Source organism: Stylophora pistillata, chromosome 2, assembly GCF_964205215.1.
Source record: "Stylophora pistillata chromosome 2, jaStyPist1.2, whole genome shotgun sequence".
Classification (NCBI taxonomy): Eukaryota; Metazoa; Cnidaria; class Anthozoa; order Scleractinia; family Pocilloporidae; genus Stylophora; species Stylophora pistillata.
In genome coordinates, this window is record NC_142520.1 from 39,931,603 (window position 1) to 39,952,127 (window position 20,525).

At 39.4% G+C, this 20,525-nt stretch overlaps 1 protein-coding gene across 8 annotated transcripts in view; it reads left to right on the top strand.

Moving 5' to 3' along the window:
- LOC111326053 (uncharacterized) overlaps window positions 1-20,525 on the top strand; it is a 58,995-nt gene that overhangs the window by 33,568 nt on the left and 4,902 nt on the right. For 7 of the 8 annotated variants that reach the window (XM_088748206.1, XM_088748207.1, XM_088748204.1 and 4 more), the window contains 6 exons: window positions 6,814-6,874; window positions 7,720-7,814; window positions 8,267-8,350; window positions 8,642-8,717; window positions 9,270-9,352; window positions 13,427-13,556. In XM_088748206.1, the coding sequence (XP_088604332.1) occupies window positions 6,826-6,874; window positions 7,720-7,814; window positions 8,267-8,350; window positions 8,642-8,717; window positions 9,270-9,352; window positions 13,427-13,556 (517 nt within the window). In that variant the 5' untranslated portion in view covers window positions 6,814-6,825. The remainder of the gene's footprint in view (window positions 1-6,813; window positions 6,875-7,719; window positions 7,815-8,266; window positions 8,351-8,641; window positions 8,718-9,269; window positions 9,353-13,426; window positions 13,557-20,525) is intronic. The other variant, XM_088748209.1, reaches the window with a different exon arrangement.

The following is a 20,525-nucleotide window of genomic DNA, read 5'->3' on the forward strand; positions in this document are numbered from 1 at the left end:
GCTAGATAGTTCACGTTCAAACATGAGTGATAGTTGAAACTCATCATCAGCTTGGCTCATTGATCAAGGCTCATCCTGCTTTATAGCCATTTTTCCAGCTTTGTAATGAGACAAAGCTTTTCCAAAATGAAAGATGATTTTCTTAGTGTCTGTACTAATTCTATGTCCTGAATTTCACTCTCTTTCATTCTTTTGCTGGTCTCACTGATATGGTCGTTCCTTTTTGTTGCATTTTCCTGCATCTATTAATTAGTTTATTTGGTTAGGCAGGGGACGTTAAAGAACCCACTCACGAGATTAATGTGATTTGGTCTAGCCTGTTTACTGAGAATTATAGTTCACTACTAAATTTTCTCCGGTTCTTATTGGTTTAAATCGATCACGTGACGCGATAGTGTTCATCCGTGGAGAGACACTATCAGCCCATAGTGCCCGCCCGCGGAAAATACCCGGATGGATAGTGCCCGTCCGCGGAAAATACCTGGATTGATAGTACTCATCCGTGAAAAGTTTTGAATAGTTTCATGGCCGCGAAGTTAGGCAGATCGGAAAAACAGGGACTTTTCAATTCTGACAGGTATAACGTATTATTTAGCCAATGTACGGTTGTGAATTATTGACATTTTTGACAAGCTGTAGGCGCGGAAGAAAATTTAGTGGTGAAGAATAAAAACAATAGAGTGTTTATGTCTCGAAACTATCGGTCTGATAGTTGCCCCTTGAAAATATTTGTTTTAAGAACATCAAATTTCCGCGGGGCAACTATCAGCCGATAGTTCCTCGACAGAAACACTCTATTGTTTAAATGGGGGGAGGGGGCATCTTCAAATAAGTTTCCTTCGATTGTTTGTAAACTGCTGATGCAGTCTGGCCAAAGTCCCCCGAAAAGTGTTGTGATGCGCATTTGATCATATCCACATGTTAATTTGCGCAATATAAATATTAAATTATTATTATTATTATTATTATTATTATTATTAAACAGGCAGTGTCACAGGATCTCAACATCGGCTATTGCCTGATGAGCTATATAAATTTGTCAAGGAAGTTGTTTTCACACGTCTGTTTTCTCTGTCCTAAATGATAATGGTGAGATTTCTGAGGATTTTTTAAATGACAGGCAGTGATCCATCTAGAAAAAGGCAGTAGTAGTCCAGGGACTCACACAGCCAAAATCCAGAGAGTCCCACACACAGTAGTGTGAGTCCCATACTCATCATTTATGAGTTGTGCCTATGGGTAACACATAATTAATGAGGTTTGTATTTTATTTGTTACTTTCAGTCTTTGACGTAAAAGTATGAACAACTTTAAGCGGGGGGCAATCTCAAAAAATCTGAGTGCACTGTACTAGTCGCTTGTGATTTGCGGTGCCTGTACTTTGGTTGGCAAGGGCAGTTACTGTCGGAGATTTTTCCAACTTTTCTTCCAGTTCGTCATCAATTACTTCTGGAAGGCACTGTGAGATATCATCTGAAGTTGTGTAAGAATCGTAACTGATGTTGGTTTGTTTCAAAATCGCCATGTCCTCAAGCCCCAAAACGGGAAGAAGTTCAGGTAGCGATTTGAATTTTACCAGTGGGATGCTCTCTATACACAGCTACTGTGCAAATTTAAAAAGCACCAGGACGGCTTTAGTCTGCTTTGTTTCGCCTTTTCTTCGGACTTCCTCGAATGACTCTTTTATCTATGTTGAAGGAGACCAGCATACGGATTCAGCGTGGTGTTTTGAAAATTTTGGCACTGGGCTTCGTTACTCATTCCGTTCGATTTGCTAGCCTCCGAGCAGACTTTACAAGACATATAATTTCCGTTTTTCTCGTGGACCAACCACAGATATGTTTTGAGCCACGGCTCAAAAAATCTTCGTTCCTTACATTTCGCAGATTTCGCTTGTGCCGATTCTTCATTGTCTTCATTCGCCTTCGTATCATCCTTCTCTATTGCAGTTGCTGCTTTTTGTACTTGATGTTTACTCGCTTCGGGCCGTTTTGCAAACGAGAGTTGTGTTGCCCCCTTCCCCCTTCCCAGGGGCTTAATTTTGTTTTCGGTGGCATTTAATTTTCAAGAATAACTATGTCCGCCTTACGAAAGCAAGCAGGAAGAGGCGGAAAGTATGTGTATGGAATCGAAAAACATACACTTCTGTAAAATACCGCTGATCATGAAAATTGAGCCTGTAATGACCAGAATATAATGGTGTTCGCGTTACGATCACGTACTGCTTACTTTGATACGTATTTTGAAATTTTTCTTAAATAGAGAAGAAAAGTCATCAAGTCATGATCGTAATAGAGAAAAGGTAATTTTTTTGCGTCCAATGGTACCCATCTGGTACTAAATTTTTGCGTCTTTTAGGAAGATTGTGAGTCTGAGACGCGGGACGCGCAGGTAGAGGGATCACTGGGCAGGTGCCATTTGTTCTAAACAAGTGAAGGACAGGTTTCGAGTTTGCTTGAAGGGGAATTGATCACAAAGGGGAAGCTATGGGTTATGGATTGATTAACCATTGATTAAATTAAACATGGATTCTAAGGATATTGCGCATTCATCTAATACTGTACATTGCCCTCAGCTGCTGACCTTTTTCAAAGATTATTATCATCTATAAAATAGTTTTTAAGTTTTCATTTTTCCTTTATTTATACTACAGAAGCCTCAGCCATTAACTCCAAATCCATCTGTAGTAGTGCAGATGATGATTGACTGGTCATCAACGTCGATGATGAAGTAACCGTCCAGTGGGTGTCAATGGAAGGGGGGTAGCTTCAATCACACATAATGCCGAATTTTTCATTAAGTCACATTATGCCGAATTTTTCATTAAATCACACAACATGCAGAATTTTTTAACCAATCACGCATCACCTAAAAAAGGAGTATTAGCACGAAGAGGAAATACTTAAAGATTTCAATCTATCGGGTGTATTTTTTAAAATTATATTGCATCCAACTTTTTTTGTTCTGGAATGAATTGGGTTTCACTTGTCATACTGCTTTTTGTTAGACAAATAGAGCTACTTACTCGCTCGAACTAGACGCCCGGAGAGTGTTTACCCAGGCTTCATATCGCAACATCCCCCGTTGGTTGGGGGAGAGAACAGCTGACATTCGGACTACCTTCAAGGTCAAATAGCTTTCACTTATCACTCTAATCAAAGTAATAAAGCATGTGAGTCACACATCACCCACCTGTAAAACAGCTAATCAAGCATCGGGTTGTGATGTCCAGTCCCCCATTTTGTGGATAATTTGGGCTCAGTGACATTTCATGCTGCAAATTTTGGAACAATCACACGTCATCTGGAGTTGCGGTGGTTAGTGCGCTCGACTGTGGATTGAGTTGCCCAGGTTCAAGCCCTGGCTGGGGACATTGTGTTGCGTTCTTGGGCAAGACACTTTACTCTGTCAGTGCCACTCTTCGCCCACGAGAATTAAACTGGCAAATTTAATGCTTGGGGTAACCTTGCGATGGACTAGCATTTCATCTAGGGGGGAGTAGCAATACTCTAAGTCACTTCATACCATGGAAACCAGAGTTAAGAAACTACGCAGAATTGAAAACTTGTATAAGCTCGGTACATTTAGGCCTTATAAAGCCGGTTTGTAGCCATATCTTCTTACAATGTTTTGAACTTGGTTTGTTACCGTTTGCAACAACGCTTTACTTTCACTATCATCTACTCCACCATGTAGGGGTAACGCCGCCAACTGCAGAGTCATGCTGTCAGTGAAAGCGATAATCTCGACTGGGGCTGCTATATTGCTGGTATTAACCTCGCTTAAAGAATCGGTTGCGTGCCCCGCGAATAAAACGTTTTGTTTGTTGCTTATTTCTATCTGGCAGGCTTAGGTGATGGTGGCAATGACCGTGAGGAGCTGTTAGCATCGATGTGCAGGTGGTGCTCAGTATCAGAGTAACACATCATACCACGCCACCGGTATCGGCTGTACGAGGTGTGTCTATTCTTGTAGACGATTTTTATCGAGGGGTACGTGGCGAGGCCGGTCGACATGTCGTGGCTTTCTCTCCCGTCAATTCTCTAACCGTCAGCATTGACATGTATGGCAGGTGGCTGCAGTGCCCATCAGGAATGTCATTCGGATGAATTTGTTTCCAGTGGCCGAGATTGACAGGGTAAAATAACTTTTCTTGGATGACTGGGTGTGGACGTAGTGTTTCTACAGCGTTGCCATGGAGTAGAATTGTACTTCTATGTAGTGAACGATGAAGTAATCCATTGGGTTGTGAGCCTCTGCAGCATTGAGTAGAGGGGTGTTATGGTTGCGAAGGTGCCTGGTTGAAACCTACTGTAAGGGCGTCTATTGTATCGCTCCTTACCTTGCATTTCCCGCTCTTACTTGTTGTGGTGGTCGGTCTACCTCCAAACAAACTCTGGAGAAATAGCGTTTATGCTAGCAGGTCTTCTTATTTAGTGGGCATGTTTGCCCAAGCTGAAGGCTACGTCGGTCCCTACGTCAGAAGTAGGTCCCAGGTCTCTTTCCAGCTTAATTTGTTTGTGTCTCATCCAGTGTATTTGTTCCTCTATTCTTGTTAAGCCTGTTGGCTTTCTGGGCTGACTCAAAGCGCTTTACTTCGGCCACTAAATCTTGCACACTCTTCGCATTTTCGTTTAGGTTTAAGAGGTCAGCTCTCATTGTGGTGTCCTGTAAGCCAATGGCAAATGGCCAATCAGATTGCGACATTGCTGCCAATTGTGGTAAAATTGAACCTTGTCTTATAACGAGACTTTGCTGAATTGTACGACGTACATTGATCACCCAAAGAATCGTTCAAAATTAGGTGGGCATTTGAACGCAATATTGGCCAGGAGAGACAATTTGAAGAAGTCAATTTTCAAATTTAAATTCACAGGGGGGATTACCCGGGGCATGAGGTTGAAGTTTCGAATTGATCGACACACAAGTTCTTGAGAGTAAATCGTCAAATTTTATTTAATGGTCTATTCCGCGGTTCAAGTCTGGCGCGAAATTAGTCACAAAAAGTTCTTCCCAATTGATCCTTCCTACCTGACAATTAGTCCGCTGACTTAAGTAAGAGGGATGCTCTCCTCAGGCATCCGAGACCGTGCAAATGCCACGGAATTTGCTAGTCGAAACCTCACATTAGACGTTTCCTATGCTTCGTACATCTAATAATCAAAAGATCCATAAGACTGGATAACCCCTTTACGAGACCGTTTCGGAATTCTAGAAACCCTCGCTTTTAATATGAGGCAAAACTTTGTAGAAATAAAGGATCATTTTCATATCCAGCTTTGTAGGTACCCATATTTAACAGCAAAGGATTTGTGAATTTAAAACATATCCTATTCTGGGAGCAGCTGTGTACAGTAAATCAAATGAATAAATGCAAATTCGAATCAATATCAGTATCTGAGAAAGTGTGTACCTACCCATCCTCTAATCCATCAGTAACCCTAACTTGTTATCAGTTGTTGGAAGGGGATAGGTGTTTGTGTAGTTGCTCAGATACTTTTATAGATCCCCAAATTCATTGCAACGAAGTAAAAAATAATGTGGAGAAAAGTAGGTATCGAATTGACCAAGTATTTCAACATTACTGCCATTTTATTGTTTTATTTCATAAAATAGCCGCATTTGGTTAATTTTTACATCATATGCCCACTCGGATATCTTAGTGGAGGCTTCATTGATCGATTTGAACTGAATTTACCGTTGTAGTAGTGGCTAGATTAGGAGGAGTCTAGGCAGAGAGGGTTTGGGTTAAGGTCAGTTTAAAACTTTTAATAGCATACTTTACATCTAAGCGTATAACACGAAGTCTAATGAGACACTTTTTCGGGCTAAACACAAGGGAATGTAATGTGGCGTTTACTCTTTGAATTACTTCGGTTTCTTTAGTGCAATGTACGTGATAAATGTCTAAATCCAAGCGACATTTAAAGTCTTGGCTGAAGTGTTGTGTTGTAAAACTCAAAACTGCGCTCAAAGCTTTTCAACGAACCAATTGTTTTGGCGAATAGCCCATTTCTAAATTACCCTTGGCCTCATTTTGAAAACGAGGCCTGGTGCTCAACCATTCTTGTGAAATTGAGTAAAATTTGCATGTGAATGAAAACTGATCATATGAAAGGATGAGCACCAGGACTCGTTTTGAAAATGAGGCCAAGGGTAATTCGGAAATGGGCTATTGAGATTTTAGATGATTAAAAGGTGCATAGTATTTTGTCAACTGGAAATACCACGCGTTTTCTCTTTCTGAGCTACTTTTCGTGAAGGGTTATTAATTATAAACGGCTTTTTTTGAAGCGCCACGCACCCGGGACTCAGATGGGAAATTCCGGACCACTGTAGCCCATGGAAATAGCCAATCAAATTTGAGTATTTAGGGTTCCGGACCACCGAGATGCTTAAGAAAAGAAATCAGCGATACTTGATCAGGTGGTTATTTTTTACTGGAAAAAAAAACTGTTTCACTGGTTAACTAGCGTGCTGCACTCATAACGGATGCTTATTGAATCAAGGAGTTGGATGATAAATAATTTATGAGGTGTTCTGGTGTGAAGTATTGTTGAGTAATTTGGATATATCAACAACGGATATATCACCGACGCAGCCCCCGAACAGTTTGTTTCGAAACTATCAGCCTTTATTTATTTGTATTGCTGATTAATGTGACTCGTGTATATTTTGTTCTGCCCTGCCGGCTCAAAAAAAAAAAAAAAAGGCACAACTCGTTGAAATGCTCAGCGATACTACACACCAAAACATCCAATAAGGTGTATATCTTGATCTCACGCTTGATCGATGACGAATATTTATTTGCAGTTTGAGGTGGAGATGTCTTTTTCCAATTTTAATGGAAATTATCATGACCATCGCGGACAGGGTAAGTTCTAAGAAAAGAAATCAGTATTTACACTTACTTTTTAGAGAAGAGTATTTTAAGAGCTCGAATGACCATTGATATTGGACTTGAAGTTCGAATGAGTCTTGTCGCTGCTGTTAAAATTGAATATTGAAAATCCGAGAATTTGCTGATCAGCGGAATAATGATGCATCATTGATGTATCTTTATTCCGCCGATCAGCGAAAGTGCGGATTTTAATATTCAATTTTAACACCAGTCACAAGCCTTATTCGAACCCCAATATGGCTAGGTTTAAACTAAATGCGGCTGAAGGACAAAATGCTAAGTTTGTCGAGTGATTATGATCAATTCACAATAACCAAAGTTAGAACATAACTAGCAGAGCCGCGCAATCAAATTCAATATACGTGAGCGTGCTCAAAATCTCGATAGTGCACGCTGATAGCGTCAGCAAAATCGCTTCGCCAGAAATTTTTCTTTTCGGGCGAGCGGCCATTATTAGCGCGGAATGGGTAGCGTATGTTTTACTTTGCTCTGGACATTTTAGCTTAGATGCCATCTTTTACATAATCAGCAATTGACGCCGCCATTTACGTTTCATCACAATAGAATCGTTCCTAATTAGTGTACATTGTAGTGTGACTGTATTATATGCAAAATGCTAGCAGGTATAAAACTCGTGAATTTTGGCCCTACTTTTTTATTACTTGGGTTAGTGTGTGCGCGAATAAAGAACTTTGTTTTCACAGAACCGAGTAGTTAACACCATCAGCAATTTGCCTGTCTTGCACTTAAAGTTTGAGCACACCCCCTTGAATGGACCTGGATCAACCATATTTATGGTAAACATTTTTTATCCCCAGTGCAAAATGAGGCTGACAGTGAAACCAATGTCCAAGGATCCGGAGACTCGCCATCAAACGCTCTTTTGACGGAAACTTGGGAAACGAGTGATGAGGTAGATTTCAAATTATGGATACCCATCGAATGAATAAAGTAGAGCGGATTAGTGTACATCTACCGAATATCTGACTACTGAATCCTGTGCAAGACAGCCGTGATTCTTTTTTTTTTAACGGAATTTCTTCAGTGTTCAGTCAGCTTTTCTATCGTAGAATCAACCATCGGAATAATTTATGCAAATCACAGGCTAAGAGCATTGAATGCGCTCATGGCTCCTTAACTGCAACTGAAGATGCCTTCGCACGATGGCGGTGTTGGACACAAATTCTCGGTTACTTTTCTTTCGCACCTCCCAGCGTCCATAACATACCCTGAGAGGATTACGATCAAAACATCTCTCGAGTTGTACAAGTAACAAGTGCATCCCTACGGATACATACTAGGGACATCCGTTTTGCTGAAGAAAATTGTTTTCCTACAATTATTTTTGTTCCCCTTCCGGAACAGATAAAGTCCGAGAGCAAATATGCGAAGGAGCATATTTTCGGACGAAATGGAAGTGATGTTTGTGGAAAACTCGGCGCTACAATTGTAAGTTGAAACGGTAGCCTTCATTTCCTCGGCAGCTGTTCTTTGGGATGTCACACAACGTTCCTTTGAACAAAAATGGCATGACATTCCGAAGAGTTGCTGAGAGGGAGACAATAGCATTTTGGGCAAGGCGACATCAATAGTTTATGCAAAAGTAGACCCAAAGATAATGAGGAAAATACTTGAAGAAGATTATTTTCTTCAAATACTGCTAAGTTAGATCACATTCCCTCCAGTGTGGAGGTAATATGGAAGGACAAAAGCAAGCCATAAATTTGTTTTTCATTATAGAGAAGAGGAGTTACATGTGACGTCTCTGAATGCTCCGGTAGTGGAGAACTGGAAAATCCCTGTGCATCTGCAGAAGGTAAATGTGGGGCTTATTAAGAGCCTCCGACCGTTGATATCGAGAATCCGTGGACAGTTGCAAAATTTCACTGTACATTTTATTTATTCCTGAAGGACCCCTTTGATGAACCCTTTTCAAAAATCTTATAAAAAAAGTTTTAAAGTGCCTTACTTTTTAAGGAAAGTAGAAAAGTTCAAAATACGCCTAGGTGGTCGTTTCCCGCCCTCACCCCTCCTCCCACTCTGTAAAACATGGAATCCCGCTTTGAAATTTTGTATACAAGCAAATGATCCTTTTTATCTTTTTGTAATATTAAAATCTTGTCATTTTGCCACGTGTGAAAAGTGGTTCGTTGGAATGATATGCTTTTTGCAAAGGTAAAATAAGGGTCAAATTTAGGGGCCTATAACTAGGTCTGGCATTTATTTTTACACGTCATAATACACATCATCCTAAAGATTTATCCTTCAAGCTAAATTACTTAAATTCTCTATCTTAGTTCTTGTCGTTGTGCTTTCTTTTTCAAACGTGCAGTTTGTCATCCGCGTATTCTTTTCTCTAATTTCACAGAGGAAATGCGTAAAAACCAGTGGCAATCACACAGGAACAAGTGTGCTAAAATTAGGCCAGATGAAGTTTATATCGAGGCGGAGGTTAGTTTTTCTTCCTTGAGTTTTAGTGTAGTACGGGGTAGGTGAGCAACGAGTCTAAGTATTGTAAGTAAACAGCTTTATTTTATGCATATCGAGATTTACACTCTGAAAAATGCGAAGTAAATCTTTATTCTCAAGCTGATTGAAGAAGCCGAGAGCAAATAAAATGGCGCGTTTCGCTTTTTAAAATTGTTAAAATTCGCTCTCAGAGCTGTTTATTAAGTCAAATAACTTAAAAACAGATAACTGAGGAACTTCTGTGGCGGATTATGAGGATAGAAAGGGTTAGAAAGCATGCAGAACAAAAACTCACAGAGAACACAAAGTGGTGAAATTTGAAACTGTCCAGAGAATTTTTGGAATGGAAAGAACGAAGAAATCAAACACATTTCTTGGGAAGTTCATTAGCTCGGTTCGACGAAGAGAGAGGGAAGATTTTAAACCCTCAAGCTTAAAATGCTAAGTGTCAAGTATTGCGAGGTATTTGTTTATCTTCACCTGCTGTCGATAAGGTTGCATCGTTTCTATCGGAAGCCAATTTATATGGTTTACAGCTTTCATGATCGCTTTTCGAGATTTTAATTGGAGTTTGTTAAGCAATAAATTGTCCTTAAACACGAAATGAATCTCCGTATGTATATGATAAACATACTTCACTATGAGTTACAATGAAATATATGAAGTTCATATATTTTGTACGGCGGTATTAGATACATATGATGCACGATCCTCGCAGTAGATAGCGCTATTTAAGCAATAGCGAAAATCAGACCTGAAAAAAAAAAAAATTATTAACAATTATTATTGTTAGCTCAATTGGTAGAGCGCTGCACTAGTATCGCAGAGGTCAGTGGTTCGAGTCCCGTACAGGCCTGATTTTTTTCAGGTCTGGTTTTCGCTATTGCTTAAATAGCGCTATCTACTGCGAGGATCGTGCATCATATGTATACTTCACTATGGAGAGTCTCGTCGGTTTGTAGTTGAAATTTTACTCGTTCGTTTCACTCAATCGATTTCCGATGCCAGGAACTCGTGTATGTATGCCATATAGACAGACTTTCCATGAAGTGCTCCACAGGAAAATTTATTCCCTAACTCATGAATTCAGTATTAAATTGCACGCAAAACCGAGTTCGCGACTCGTGCGACATCAGTTTTCAAGTGCAATTTAACGCGGAAGTTAAGAGTCAATTAATGGATTTTCCTTAAATCGCATAATTGAGTCAAAATAGGGAAAAAAATTCAGAAAGCAGCGTTACTGATAGTTGTTATGTATACGTAGATGTAAAACGATATCACTTAGCCTCGTTTTCAACCCGCAACTCCACGCTAAATACTTCGCTTTGTTAACCAATAAGAATGCGAGATTTTATTTAATGATGCGATTCTATGTTTAGTCTATTCGGCGAACAAATAAACCTGAAATTTTTATTTTCTTCTTTCGGTGTCGAAAAAATGTAGCCACAAAAGAAAGAACAGGAGGATACCTTAGAAATTTCAAGAACTATTTACAACACGATTACACTTTTAAGTTGGTTGTTTTTTAATCGGAGCTTTGTCGGCTATTAACCTATTTGTCCGACGCGAATTTCAACAGAATTAACTAAAAATGACACCACAATTGTCAGTATATAGAGAGAATTGACTGCCCCTAGTTGTGATCTGTGGGAATTTTCTTTTTTATGGAACATGTAAAAGGATGATTTTTCTTTTAATCCAAAGATGAGAATTCCTTTTCAATTTTCAGTGATGTCTTAATTTCGCTTGGCTCATTCAACCGTGTCCTGTCATTGTTTATTAGGGTACGCTCCACCTGTGAGAAGGGATTATGAACAATTTGTAATCTCTCGGTTAACCTCCCGGTTAGCTCAATGGATAGAGCGCTGGACTGTGTGCGGGAGGTCGAGGGTTCGAGCCCCGGCCGGACCAACACTCAAGGTCTTAAAATAATTGAGAAGAATTTGCTACCTTTCTCTAACATCAAGAAATGGTTAGATATTCTAGTCTTCTCGGATAGGGACGAATAAATGGAAGTCCCGTCTCCTGCAGGGTTGGGGCAGGAGACGTTAATTTCCCACGCACGAGATTACTGTGTGATGGATGTCCTCCCCTGGGGTGGGATGGGTGGGTTAGAACAGCAGCTCCACATCAGCTATTACAGCTGCCAATTAATCAACCTGCTTAAACAAATAAAAAATGAAATTCCAGTTGAAAAAAAAAATTCTTGCCTGTGAATGATGTAGGTAGTGGGACATAGAGGATATTAGTAAAGCTGTTAAACGGCCAGAAATATTAACCACTAGGCTTTAAAAGATTGATAAATGTTAAGCGTTAGTGGTAAAATTTGGCAAATTTTAACAAGTTTTTCGGAGGGCGTAAAAAATGTTCACCGTAAACGTTTTCGTTCTAAGATATGCCATTTTGAAAGTAGCAACAAAATAAACTGTTAGTGTCTTTTCTTGTTGCTTATGCTTTTACGACTGTTACACTTTTTATCCTGGGACCGAAAACAAAGAAACTTTGCCCAGGTGCCGTAGTCATATTCTGCGCGCAAGATACATTGACAGACAGCAGACAGCGGTTTCTCCTTCCAGTCTGGCTGTAATGGCGCTTCTGAAATAAATAGCAAGTACTGCAGTTTGTGTCGAGATGGGGAGGAGAAGCTACTCGAGAGGTGTAAGGCGAGGATAAAAACTGGGGAGGAAAACCACTACATGTCATCATTTAAAAAACACGATGTCGATATTCGTGTTCCTAACGAACGAACCAAGAAGTTCTGTATGGGTCATCTGACCTGAAACTATACTGCCTTAGCTAAAGTCTGCGGAAAAAAATCCAGAAAACTATGCGATTTCAACGCAAAAGGCTACTCTATTTAGAATTACCCTTCTTGAATCACCCTGATGGTAAAAGCGAGCTAAACAGAAAGAAGTCTAAGTAATGACTTCAATACAGTAATCCCTTGGCGATATCACTCGGATATTCCCCAGCGAAAATATTTGATGGATCATAATGGGCGTTATTGTTTACTAGAAATCACATGATTTTTCTCGTGCTACGGCTTACAGATTTTTTCGTGCTAATTTATCCCAAATTGCATTCGAAATCGTGCGATTAACTATACTAGTCTAGTGGTACCGGAATTACTTTGGTTTTTTGTCCCTTCCGGAATGAACGCCGTAGTAAATGTATTTTAGAACGATTAAATCAGTTATATACTTTACAAAATCATTAAAATTAACTCTTAACATTACTGAGATACAATGAAATATATGAAGTTCATATATTTTGTACTGCGGTATTAGATACATATGATGCACGATCCTCGCAGTAGATAGCGCTATTTAAGCAATAGCGAAAATCAGACCTGAAAAAAATCAGGCCTGTACGGGACTCGAACCACTGACCTCTGCGATACTAGTGCGGCACTCTACCAATTGAGCTAACAAGCCAACTGGGAGCCGTTGAGTTGATTCGTAATAAACCCGTGAAAGTGATAAATGAGATACAATGAAATATATGAAGTTCATATATTTTGTACTGCGGTATTAGATACATATGATGCACGATCCTCAGGTCTGATTTTCGCTATTGCTTAAATAGCGATATCTACTGCGAGGATCGTGCATCATATGTATCCAATACCGCAGTACAAAATATATGAACTTCATATATTTCATTGTATCTCATTTATCACTTTCACGGGTTTATTACGAATCAACTTGACGGCTCCCAGTTGGTTTGTTAGCTCAATTGGTAGAGCGCAGCACTAGTATCGCAGAGGTCAGTGGTTCGAATCCCGTACAGGCCTGATTTTTTTCAGGTCTGATTTTCGCTATTGCTTAAATAGCGCTATCTACTGCGAGGATCGTGCATCATATGTATCTTAACATTACTCTTAACCATAACGGAAAGGAATTGACCGATAGCTGTAAAATGAAGACAATTTTTAACCGTTCATTGTGAAAGCTTTCACCCCATCGAGACCCTCCACATACTGAGGCAAGAACATTTAGGTTGGAAAAATTATTCAAGCAAAAGCCTTCTTTCAGGAACTTGAGAATTTTCTTTCAGATGCCGCCATTTTGTATCCAACTGAAAGAAATTCTAAAGGAAGACTCAGGAACAGCTCGATTTAAAGGATTAAGAGATGTGAAATTACAGAAGGTTGCTGAAAACATATTTTTTGGACGGGAACTTCCAAGTATGTATCTTTGCGTGCTTTATAGTTCATACGTTTCAAAGTTGGAAGGATACGTTGAAATGACTTATCGAGGGGAAGAAGGCTGCAATTTTTTAAATCAGGGCTTCAGCAAACAACAGGAAAATTTTCATATGCTTCCAGAGAGAACCGTATATGAGTACAAGTGGTCTTGTTTCTTTGTGGGATAGATGGTTGCATGATGCTTAGAGATGAAGATGACATGAATAGGGCTTTGTCCTATATGATGATATGAATAGGGCGTTGGTATGAATAGGGCGTTGATATGAATAGAGCGTTGTCAAGTTTTAAAAGGCAAATTAACGCAATGTTATTGTAACCATTTAATTGTCTTAATTTCATAGTTTTGAGGTTTTTATGATTTATGATTATATTTATTTGTCTACATTGTACATTATTTTAGTATTGTATTTATTTATGTCAGGGACACCTGGGAGAACAGAGTGCTGAATGGTGTTCCCTGGTTAAATAAAGCTCATTAAAATATTTTCTTAGTGAGTGACATTAACACATTGGGACAACAGAATCAATTTTGTTACTGTCATTGCCGCATCGCATCAACATTTAATTCACAGCAGTGTCTAGACCGTTTGCCACCTTAAACTAATGTAATGGACCAGCTACTGCGAGTCTCCCACATCTCAATGGCGCAAAACTAGCAAAATAAAGCCATGTTAACGTTAACATGGTAGCTAGGTGGCAAGGCCTTGAAGGTATCGTCTTCATCTTCATTATAAGAAATCTAAGCTTTTTTGATTTTCTTCTTAAGAAGATGTTACTGTGTTAAACTAGTTTCGTCTAAAGAGCCACTGACCATAAATATCGAGAATCCGCCGACAGTCTCAAAATTTCGCAATTCGCATTTTAATTTTTTAGAGGACCCCTTTGATGAACCTTTTTCAAAAATTTTATTAAAAAAAGTTCTACCGTACTTTGCTTTCTCCGAAAGATCGAATAGTTCAAAACTCATGGCTAGAATTATGTGTCTCCCGAAGGGGTTTTTTTGTCCCACTGCTGGGATTGTTTGTCTCTGAAAGAAGGTATTTTGTCTCATGGCTGGAATTATTTATATTAGGAATAATCTTTAAAGAGGATGCCAACGTCACGAATTGGTTTATTGAAGGGTCCTCAAAGGAATACTAAGTTTAGATTAAGAACTAGTTAAACATACAAAAATGAAAAAGATTAAAGTGCCCTGAGACGAACATTGACCATTTTATTTTGGCCTAAATTGTTTTCACAATGTTGAATTGGGTCAAGTTAAGACCCTTTTTGCGATTAAAAACTCAAAACAAGTCTTCGATGACCAATTTTTACCGCTTCAAAGTCGTCCAAAAATCGTCCGCCATTGCTGAAAACATGTACCAGCCGAGCCCACAAAAACGTCATCATGACGTCAAAGGCTCAACAAACTTTTGCTTTGCTTTGTCACAACTCTCTTTGTTCGCTGCACAGAGAATCACACATATTACTTTTTGGAGAACTGTTTCATTATCAGTCGGGAAATGTCGACTTTTTCAGACGATGAATTGTCCCAGAAATCATCTTAAGCTTCTGTGGTTAGTTTTGCCACGACAAACGATGAATTTTTGCCATGCGAATAAAGATAAACACAGAACGGCACGGACTCCCCATGTGGCTTTTGTGGTCGCATCGCTTTATCGCTTTCGAACTGTATTTTTGCTTGTCGTAAGGGATTTTCCTTTTTTGTAAGAAATGATCGGGTGATTAGTAAAAATAGTTTTCGACAATGGCTAATTGTGTATCCGAAGGCGGATATTGGGAGTTTGTGAAAGCCATTTCATAGCCATCAATGTGTTTTCCCTGATGCATTTGGTCAATGATCTCATTAACCCTTTCCTACGTATTTTTTACTATCGGTGCTTTTGTTTGAAGTGAACTCTGTTGTTGAGTTACACTTTGGCCTCTTTTGTTTTTTCTGTTTTATTCATGATGACTATTGTTGTCAGGCGTCGGTGAGGTTTAAAGCAGAGTTTGGTTCAACTCTTTTGGAGCCGTGACTTCATTGCGTTACAAAGTATTTTTTGGCTTAGGTGCAGTCTGCAAGTAGCGTTATGACAATTTTCCAAGTAGCTCTGAAGGGCGATAGAAGACTGAACCGGTGGCATTCAGTTTGATATGAAACAGAAGTGGTTCTTTGATTTGTCCGTGAAAGGTGTAACGGAGGCGTATTCGTCTTGCGAGTAAATCTCGCAAAAGTTGGCCTGATTTTAAATTCGTTTGTCACGGGCGTTGGGATGAATTTGAGACCCTTTGATGGCATGCCGACTTGGCTGTCAGATGGTCGATAGTTTGGCAGGTTTTTAAAGAAATTTTAATTTTCTCGGTTTTTTGGCTGCAAGCCTACATTTCAAAGTGTTTTTACGCTCTGTGTCTGAAGCTGTTTGTTCTGCTTTCGCTGATATTAAAGCCAACTTTTTTTAGAATCAGAGCACACAATTATATTTTTCATCTCTTTTGTATAAAAGTGAGCTCTTTGAGGTCAGAAAATCAATCCTCAACTCGGCTATTTTATCATTCTTATTTGCAATGTTCACCGAGTACTTTCCTTTGTGTAAGGTATTTTGCCAGTGAGTTGTTAAAGGTGGATATTGATCACCTCATATGTGAAGGTGACAAAATCCGTGGAGGTTCGTAGACTTCGCTTTCCGGCGTCGAGATCGCACTGAGGACGGTTTTTCTTGTCCCTTCTCTTCTTAAACGGTAGGCACTGAACCCGACAGAATTCTTCGCCTAGATCCTTCAAAGTGCACAGATCTCTCGAAACAGTCCTCCGAGAAGTGTTCGGAGTAGATCACAAATATTTCTGTAGGATTGAAGTTTACTCGGCGAGGTCGCACAAATCGCATCCGTTTTTCCCGCTCGGATCTATTTGCAAGGCTCTGATGCAGAGAAATACCTGCAGCATGGTCAGCACGATTACTTCAGCTTTGAATTACGCATCGATGCCCAGTCATTTTTGTTTAGTTTTTGTAAGAATGGAGTAAAGCACTCTGTTATGTTTGCTTGACATTTTGCCATGTGAGATTTCGCGTTGAGCCTGTGACGTCACTTCCTCTAAGTGCTGCCATCTACTTCCGGAACATGATCAAATAATGGCGGACGCGAAATCGTGAATTTAACGGCCCGAAAAAAGATATTTCTGGTGCTCGGTCTAAACTGAAATTTGGCAGAGTAGGTGAAGGAGACACACTGAACACGAAAATGGAAAAAAATTATGTACGAAATTTTGACCTCAGGGGCACTTTAAGAAAGTATATGCAATCATCAAGCATCAGATATAACTAGTTAAAAATACAAGAATGTTATAGATAAAAAGAATATACAAAGGGTAAAAAGCAATGAATGTCGTTAAGAATCAAAGATAACTTTGGACAGGCCGCGTTTAAAAGAAGGCCGTGACTCTGCTTTCCTTAATGAGGTGTCTCACCCGTTCCATATATCAGCGCAAAAATTCACTGACGACCATTTACCTCATCTTAAAGCAATGGATTTGTGAATGTCATGTCTCGATCTTGTGTAGTAGCTATGAAAATCACCATTGAATGTGACGGGGATAGTGACAGAAATGGTTGTTGATTAATTTATACGTAAAAATAGCATGATGTTCCTTTCTACGTCACAATAATGGCTTCCTGCCAAGTCTCTTAAGCGCCTCAGCTGCAGAAAAATGTGCAGGAAGATCTAAAATGAGGCGAGCGGCCTTATTCTGTGACACTTGAAGCTCAGACATAAAGGAGGCATTTCCGCGATCTCCTCAAACAATATCCCCATGGTCAGAAAGAGGTAAAATGAAACTATTAAAAAACATAATCCTAGCATTGAGGGGGAGGTAATATTTAATACTCTGTAAGAGACCCAACTTTTAACTGATCTTACCACGAATATAATCAATGTGGTCAGTCCAGGAAAACCGGTTACTGATCACAATACCCACGTATGTGTAAGAATCTACATTATCGAGAGGGATATCGTCAGCAGAAATAAGGATGGACCCAACTTTTCTTAAGTGGGAAGAACTACCAATAAGTAAAAGTTTGGATTCTTTAACATTCAGAGTAAGTTGGTTGGCTCGAAGCTATTCGCACTTACGTCTTAAGGAGGCTCGAAAGGGATTTCCACAATTAACAGCAAGTGCCAATCAGTAAAAGATATCAGGACTGTCAAACTTATCATCGGGATAATGACTTGACATATGCTTAACACTATCTTAGGGCAATCTGTTAAGGGAGCTCGTCAGGCATCATCGGTTGCCATGGCAACAGTACAGTGCTAAAATACCTAAAACTCAGTTTTTGAAAGATATCTCAAAAACCAAGTCGGTGACCTAGTTTTTTTTTTTTTCAAATTTATTTAACATCATCACATTCTCTATCTGTATACGTGATATAAAAATAACTAACTAGTAGAACTTGAATTATATAGGAAAATGCTGTTTTAAAATGTAAAAAATTTTCCACTAGATAAATTTTTTTAAAATTTTCTTCAGGTGTGCGTAATGATGAAAATAATTTGTACACAAAAAATCTGGGTAGGTGACCGAACTAATTTTCGAGATATTAGTTCATCAACTTAACAAGCTTTATTTCCGGTTTTTACAATTTCAGCTCACACTTTTATATCCGGTCACGCGCTTTAAACGATACCGCTGACTCCAGGGCTCATTTTCGCGAGGATGAGTCCGTGTCCGCGCGATTAATCGGTGGGTGCCCTCAGCGCGGAAAAAATCGTACATCCTGAAGATGTATTCACATTGTTTCGTGATTTTGCACATTCCTGAAAAATAAGTCATCATTTGAGACTCAGACTGCTCACCGTTACGACAGTTGGAAATGTAAGAACATTCCGGAGAGAATTCTCTTGCGGAATTCGATATATGATGACAAGTTGATTTTGAAGGTGGCGCCAATGCCAGTACAACATTGAGGCCGTTAATGTTGAGTTTCTCGCACAGAGATTGTAGTGTAACATGAGACAAACCAGCCTCTACCAGCTTCTGGACCATGTTTGTCGAAAGATGAAGCTTTCCATCGGACGTGTGGATGGTATCCTGTCGTTGTTCCGAGAAGATGGCTTGATCGAAGGCCTCATTCGGCGATGCACATTTACCATGATTGACCGTATAATTGTTTGTGTGCAATTTGAAGTGGAGGAGAGAAAACAATTTGGAGTTAAAAGAATTTGCTTTGACGTCTTCCAGATTGTCATGAGCATCAAACTAAGCGGAAATCAGGGTTTCACATATAACAGTAATTTGTTGATCGTCACAGATTTCGCGAATTTCTATGTTTTTCAAGGTACTAGAGGTATGAACAAGCCTTGGCTTCATTTTCCTTTCTTTCTCATTGCCACTGTCATGGCCGTGAACTTTCATTATTCCGTTTTAAATGGAAAACAAAACAAATTTTGCAATGCTTTCTTAACAAATGTGAGTTTGCATTTTCGTAGTTGTAATTTACAGTTTATCGAGTGAAATATCAACAATCTTTCTCACAAGTTTAAGATGAATATTTTATTTGAATTTTACCATTTCTGGTTGAATTAGAATTAACGTCTCATCTACATTTTTACGATCTCTTGTTTACTGAATTTTTTTTTTTTTTTATGACAACATTTACACTTCTCCATTTCCGTTCATAAAACATACTGTCAATGTTTACCATCTGGATCCAACAATGATTTCATTTTGCTTTTCATCTTCCGGTGAGTTGTTTAGGAAAGTTCTCGGTCATTTCATTTTATTAGGAATCAAATTCAATGCGAAACAAATCGTAGCACTCAGAGGTATCCACTTAAATTTTTCGCGGAACAAAGTAAGACGTACCGAATACACTCGTCGCGACTTTATTGATGGGGTGTTGACTTCACCATCCTTCTTTAACTCGTTAAATAAACTTTCTTTTACCACTTTCGGCAAAAGTCCTGCCATCCAAACATTTTCCTACCTACTTTCAAGAAGTAAACTTTCCATTTTTGTTTCTCAAACAACCAATTCCGCTGGAAACAATAGAGGTATCCGGCAATTTTGAAACGCTCATGGCGACCATGTTTGTTTACAACTCGGCCGTGGTTTTGATCGCGCGCGCCATCGCTTATTTCTCTCGCGAGTAATTTGCTTGCGTGTATCTTGGAATTTATTCTCCGCGCGGTCAAAAAAACCCTTTCGAGCCTCCTTAAGTCAGCATTAATCTTGGTTTGTAAGTCCACAGTAGATTTGGAGGCGAGATATAGAACAGTGTCATCTGCATATAAAGTGAATAAAGGCTGATAGTTTCTAAAGAAACTGTTTGGGGCTGCGTCCGTGGGGTAACGAAATAATTTGGATATATCAACAAAGTTGAAATGGTAAATTGGCCACCGTAACGATTAAAAAAGCTGACGTTTCGAGCGTTAGCCCTTCGTCGGAGCGAATAGAGAAATTGTGGGATGTGTGTGCTTTTAAAGGCAGAAACTGGAGCTATGTTATTGGTGGGAACATGACAACGAGAAAAACGCGAATGAATTGGTGGAATGAAAAGCGTTCGTTGATCCCTGTAGGATTTAGACTGCCGATTTGAAAGATGAGCTTTTGTTTAAGAGTTTTACGGCATGTAAAGTGACCTGACAGAGCTGCAAAACGTCATGTAGATCGTTCATGTAAATTATAAATAGAAGCGGGTCCAGTATAGAGCCTTGAGCAACGCCAATCGAAACAGGGGCAACTTTGTAGCATACATCATTAGAGCTGGTCACTTGATTTCTGTTCGTTTAGAATGAAGTAAACCAGGCTTTGGCAGCATCATCAATACCATAATTTGAGAGCTTCTAAAGCAGTATTGTGTGGTTGACAGTGTCAAACGCTTTAGCGAGGTCTAAAAATACAGCACCGGTCAGGCAACCATAATCCATGGAGTGAAGGATCTGATCAGAAAGCTGACAGGCGGCAGTAAT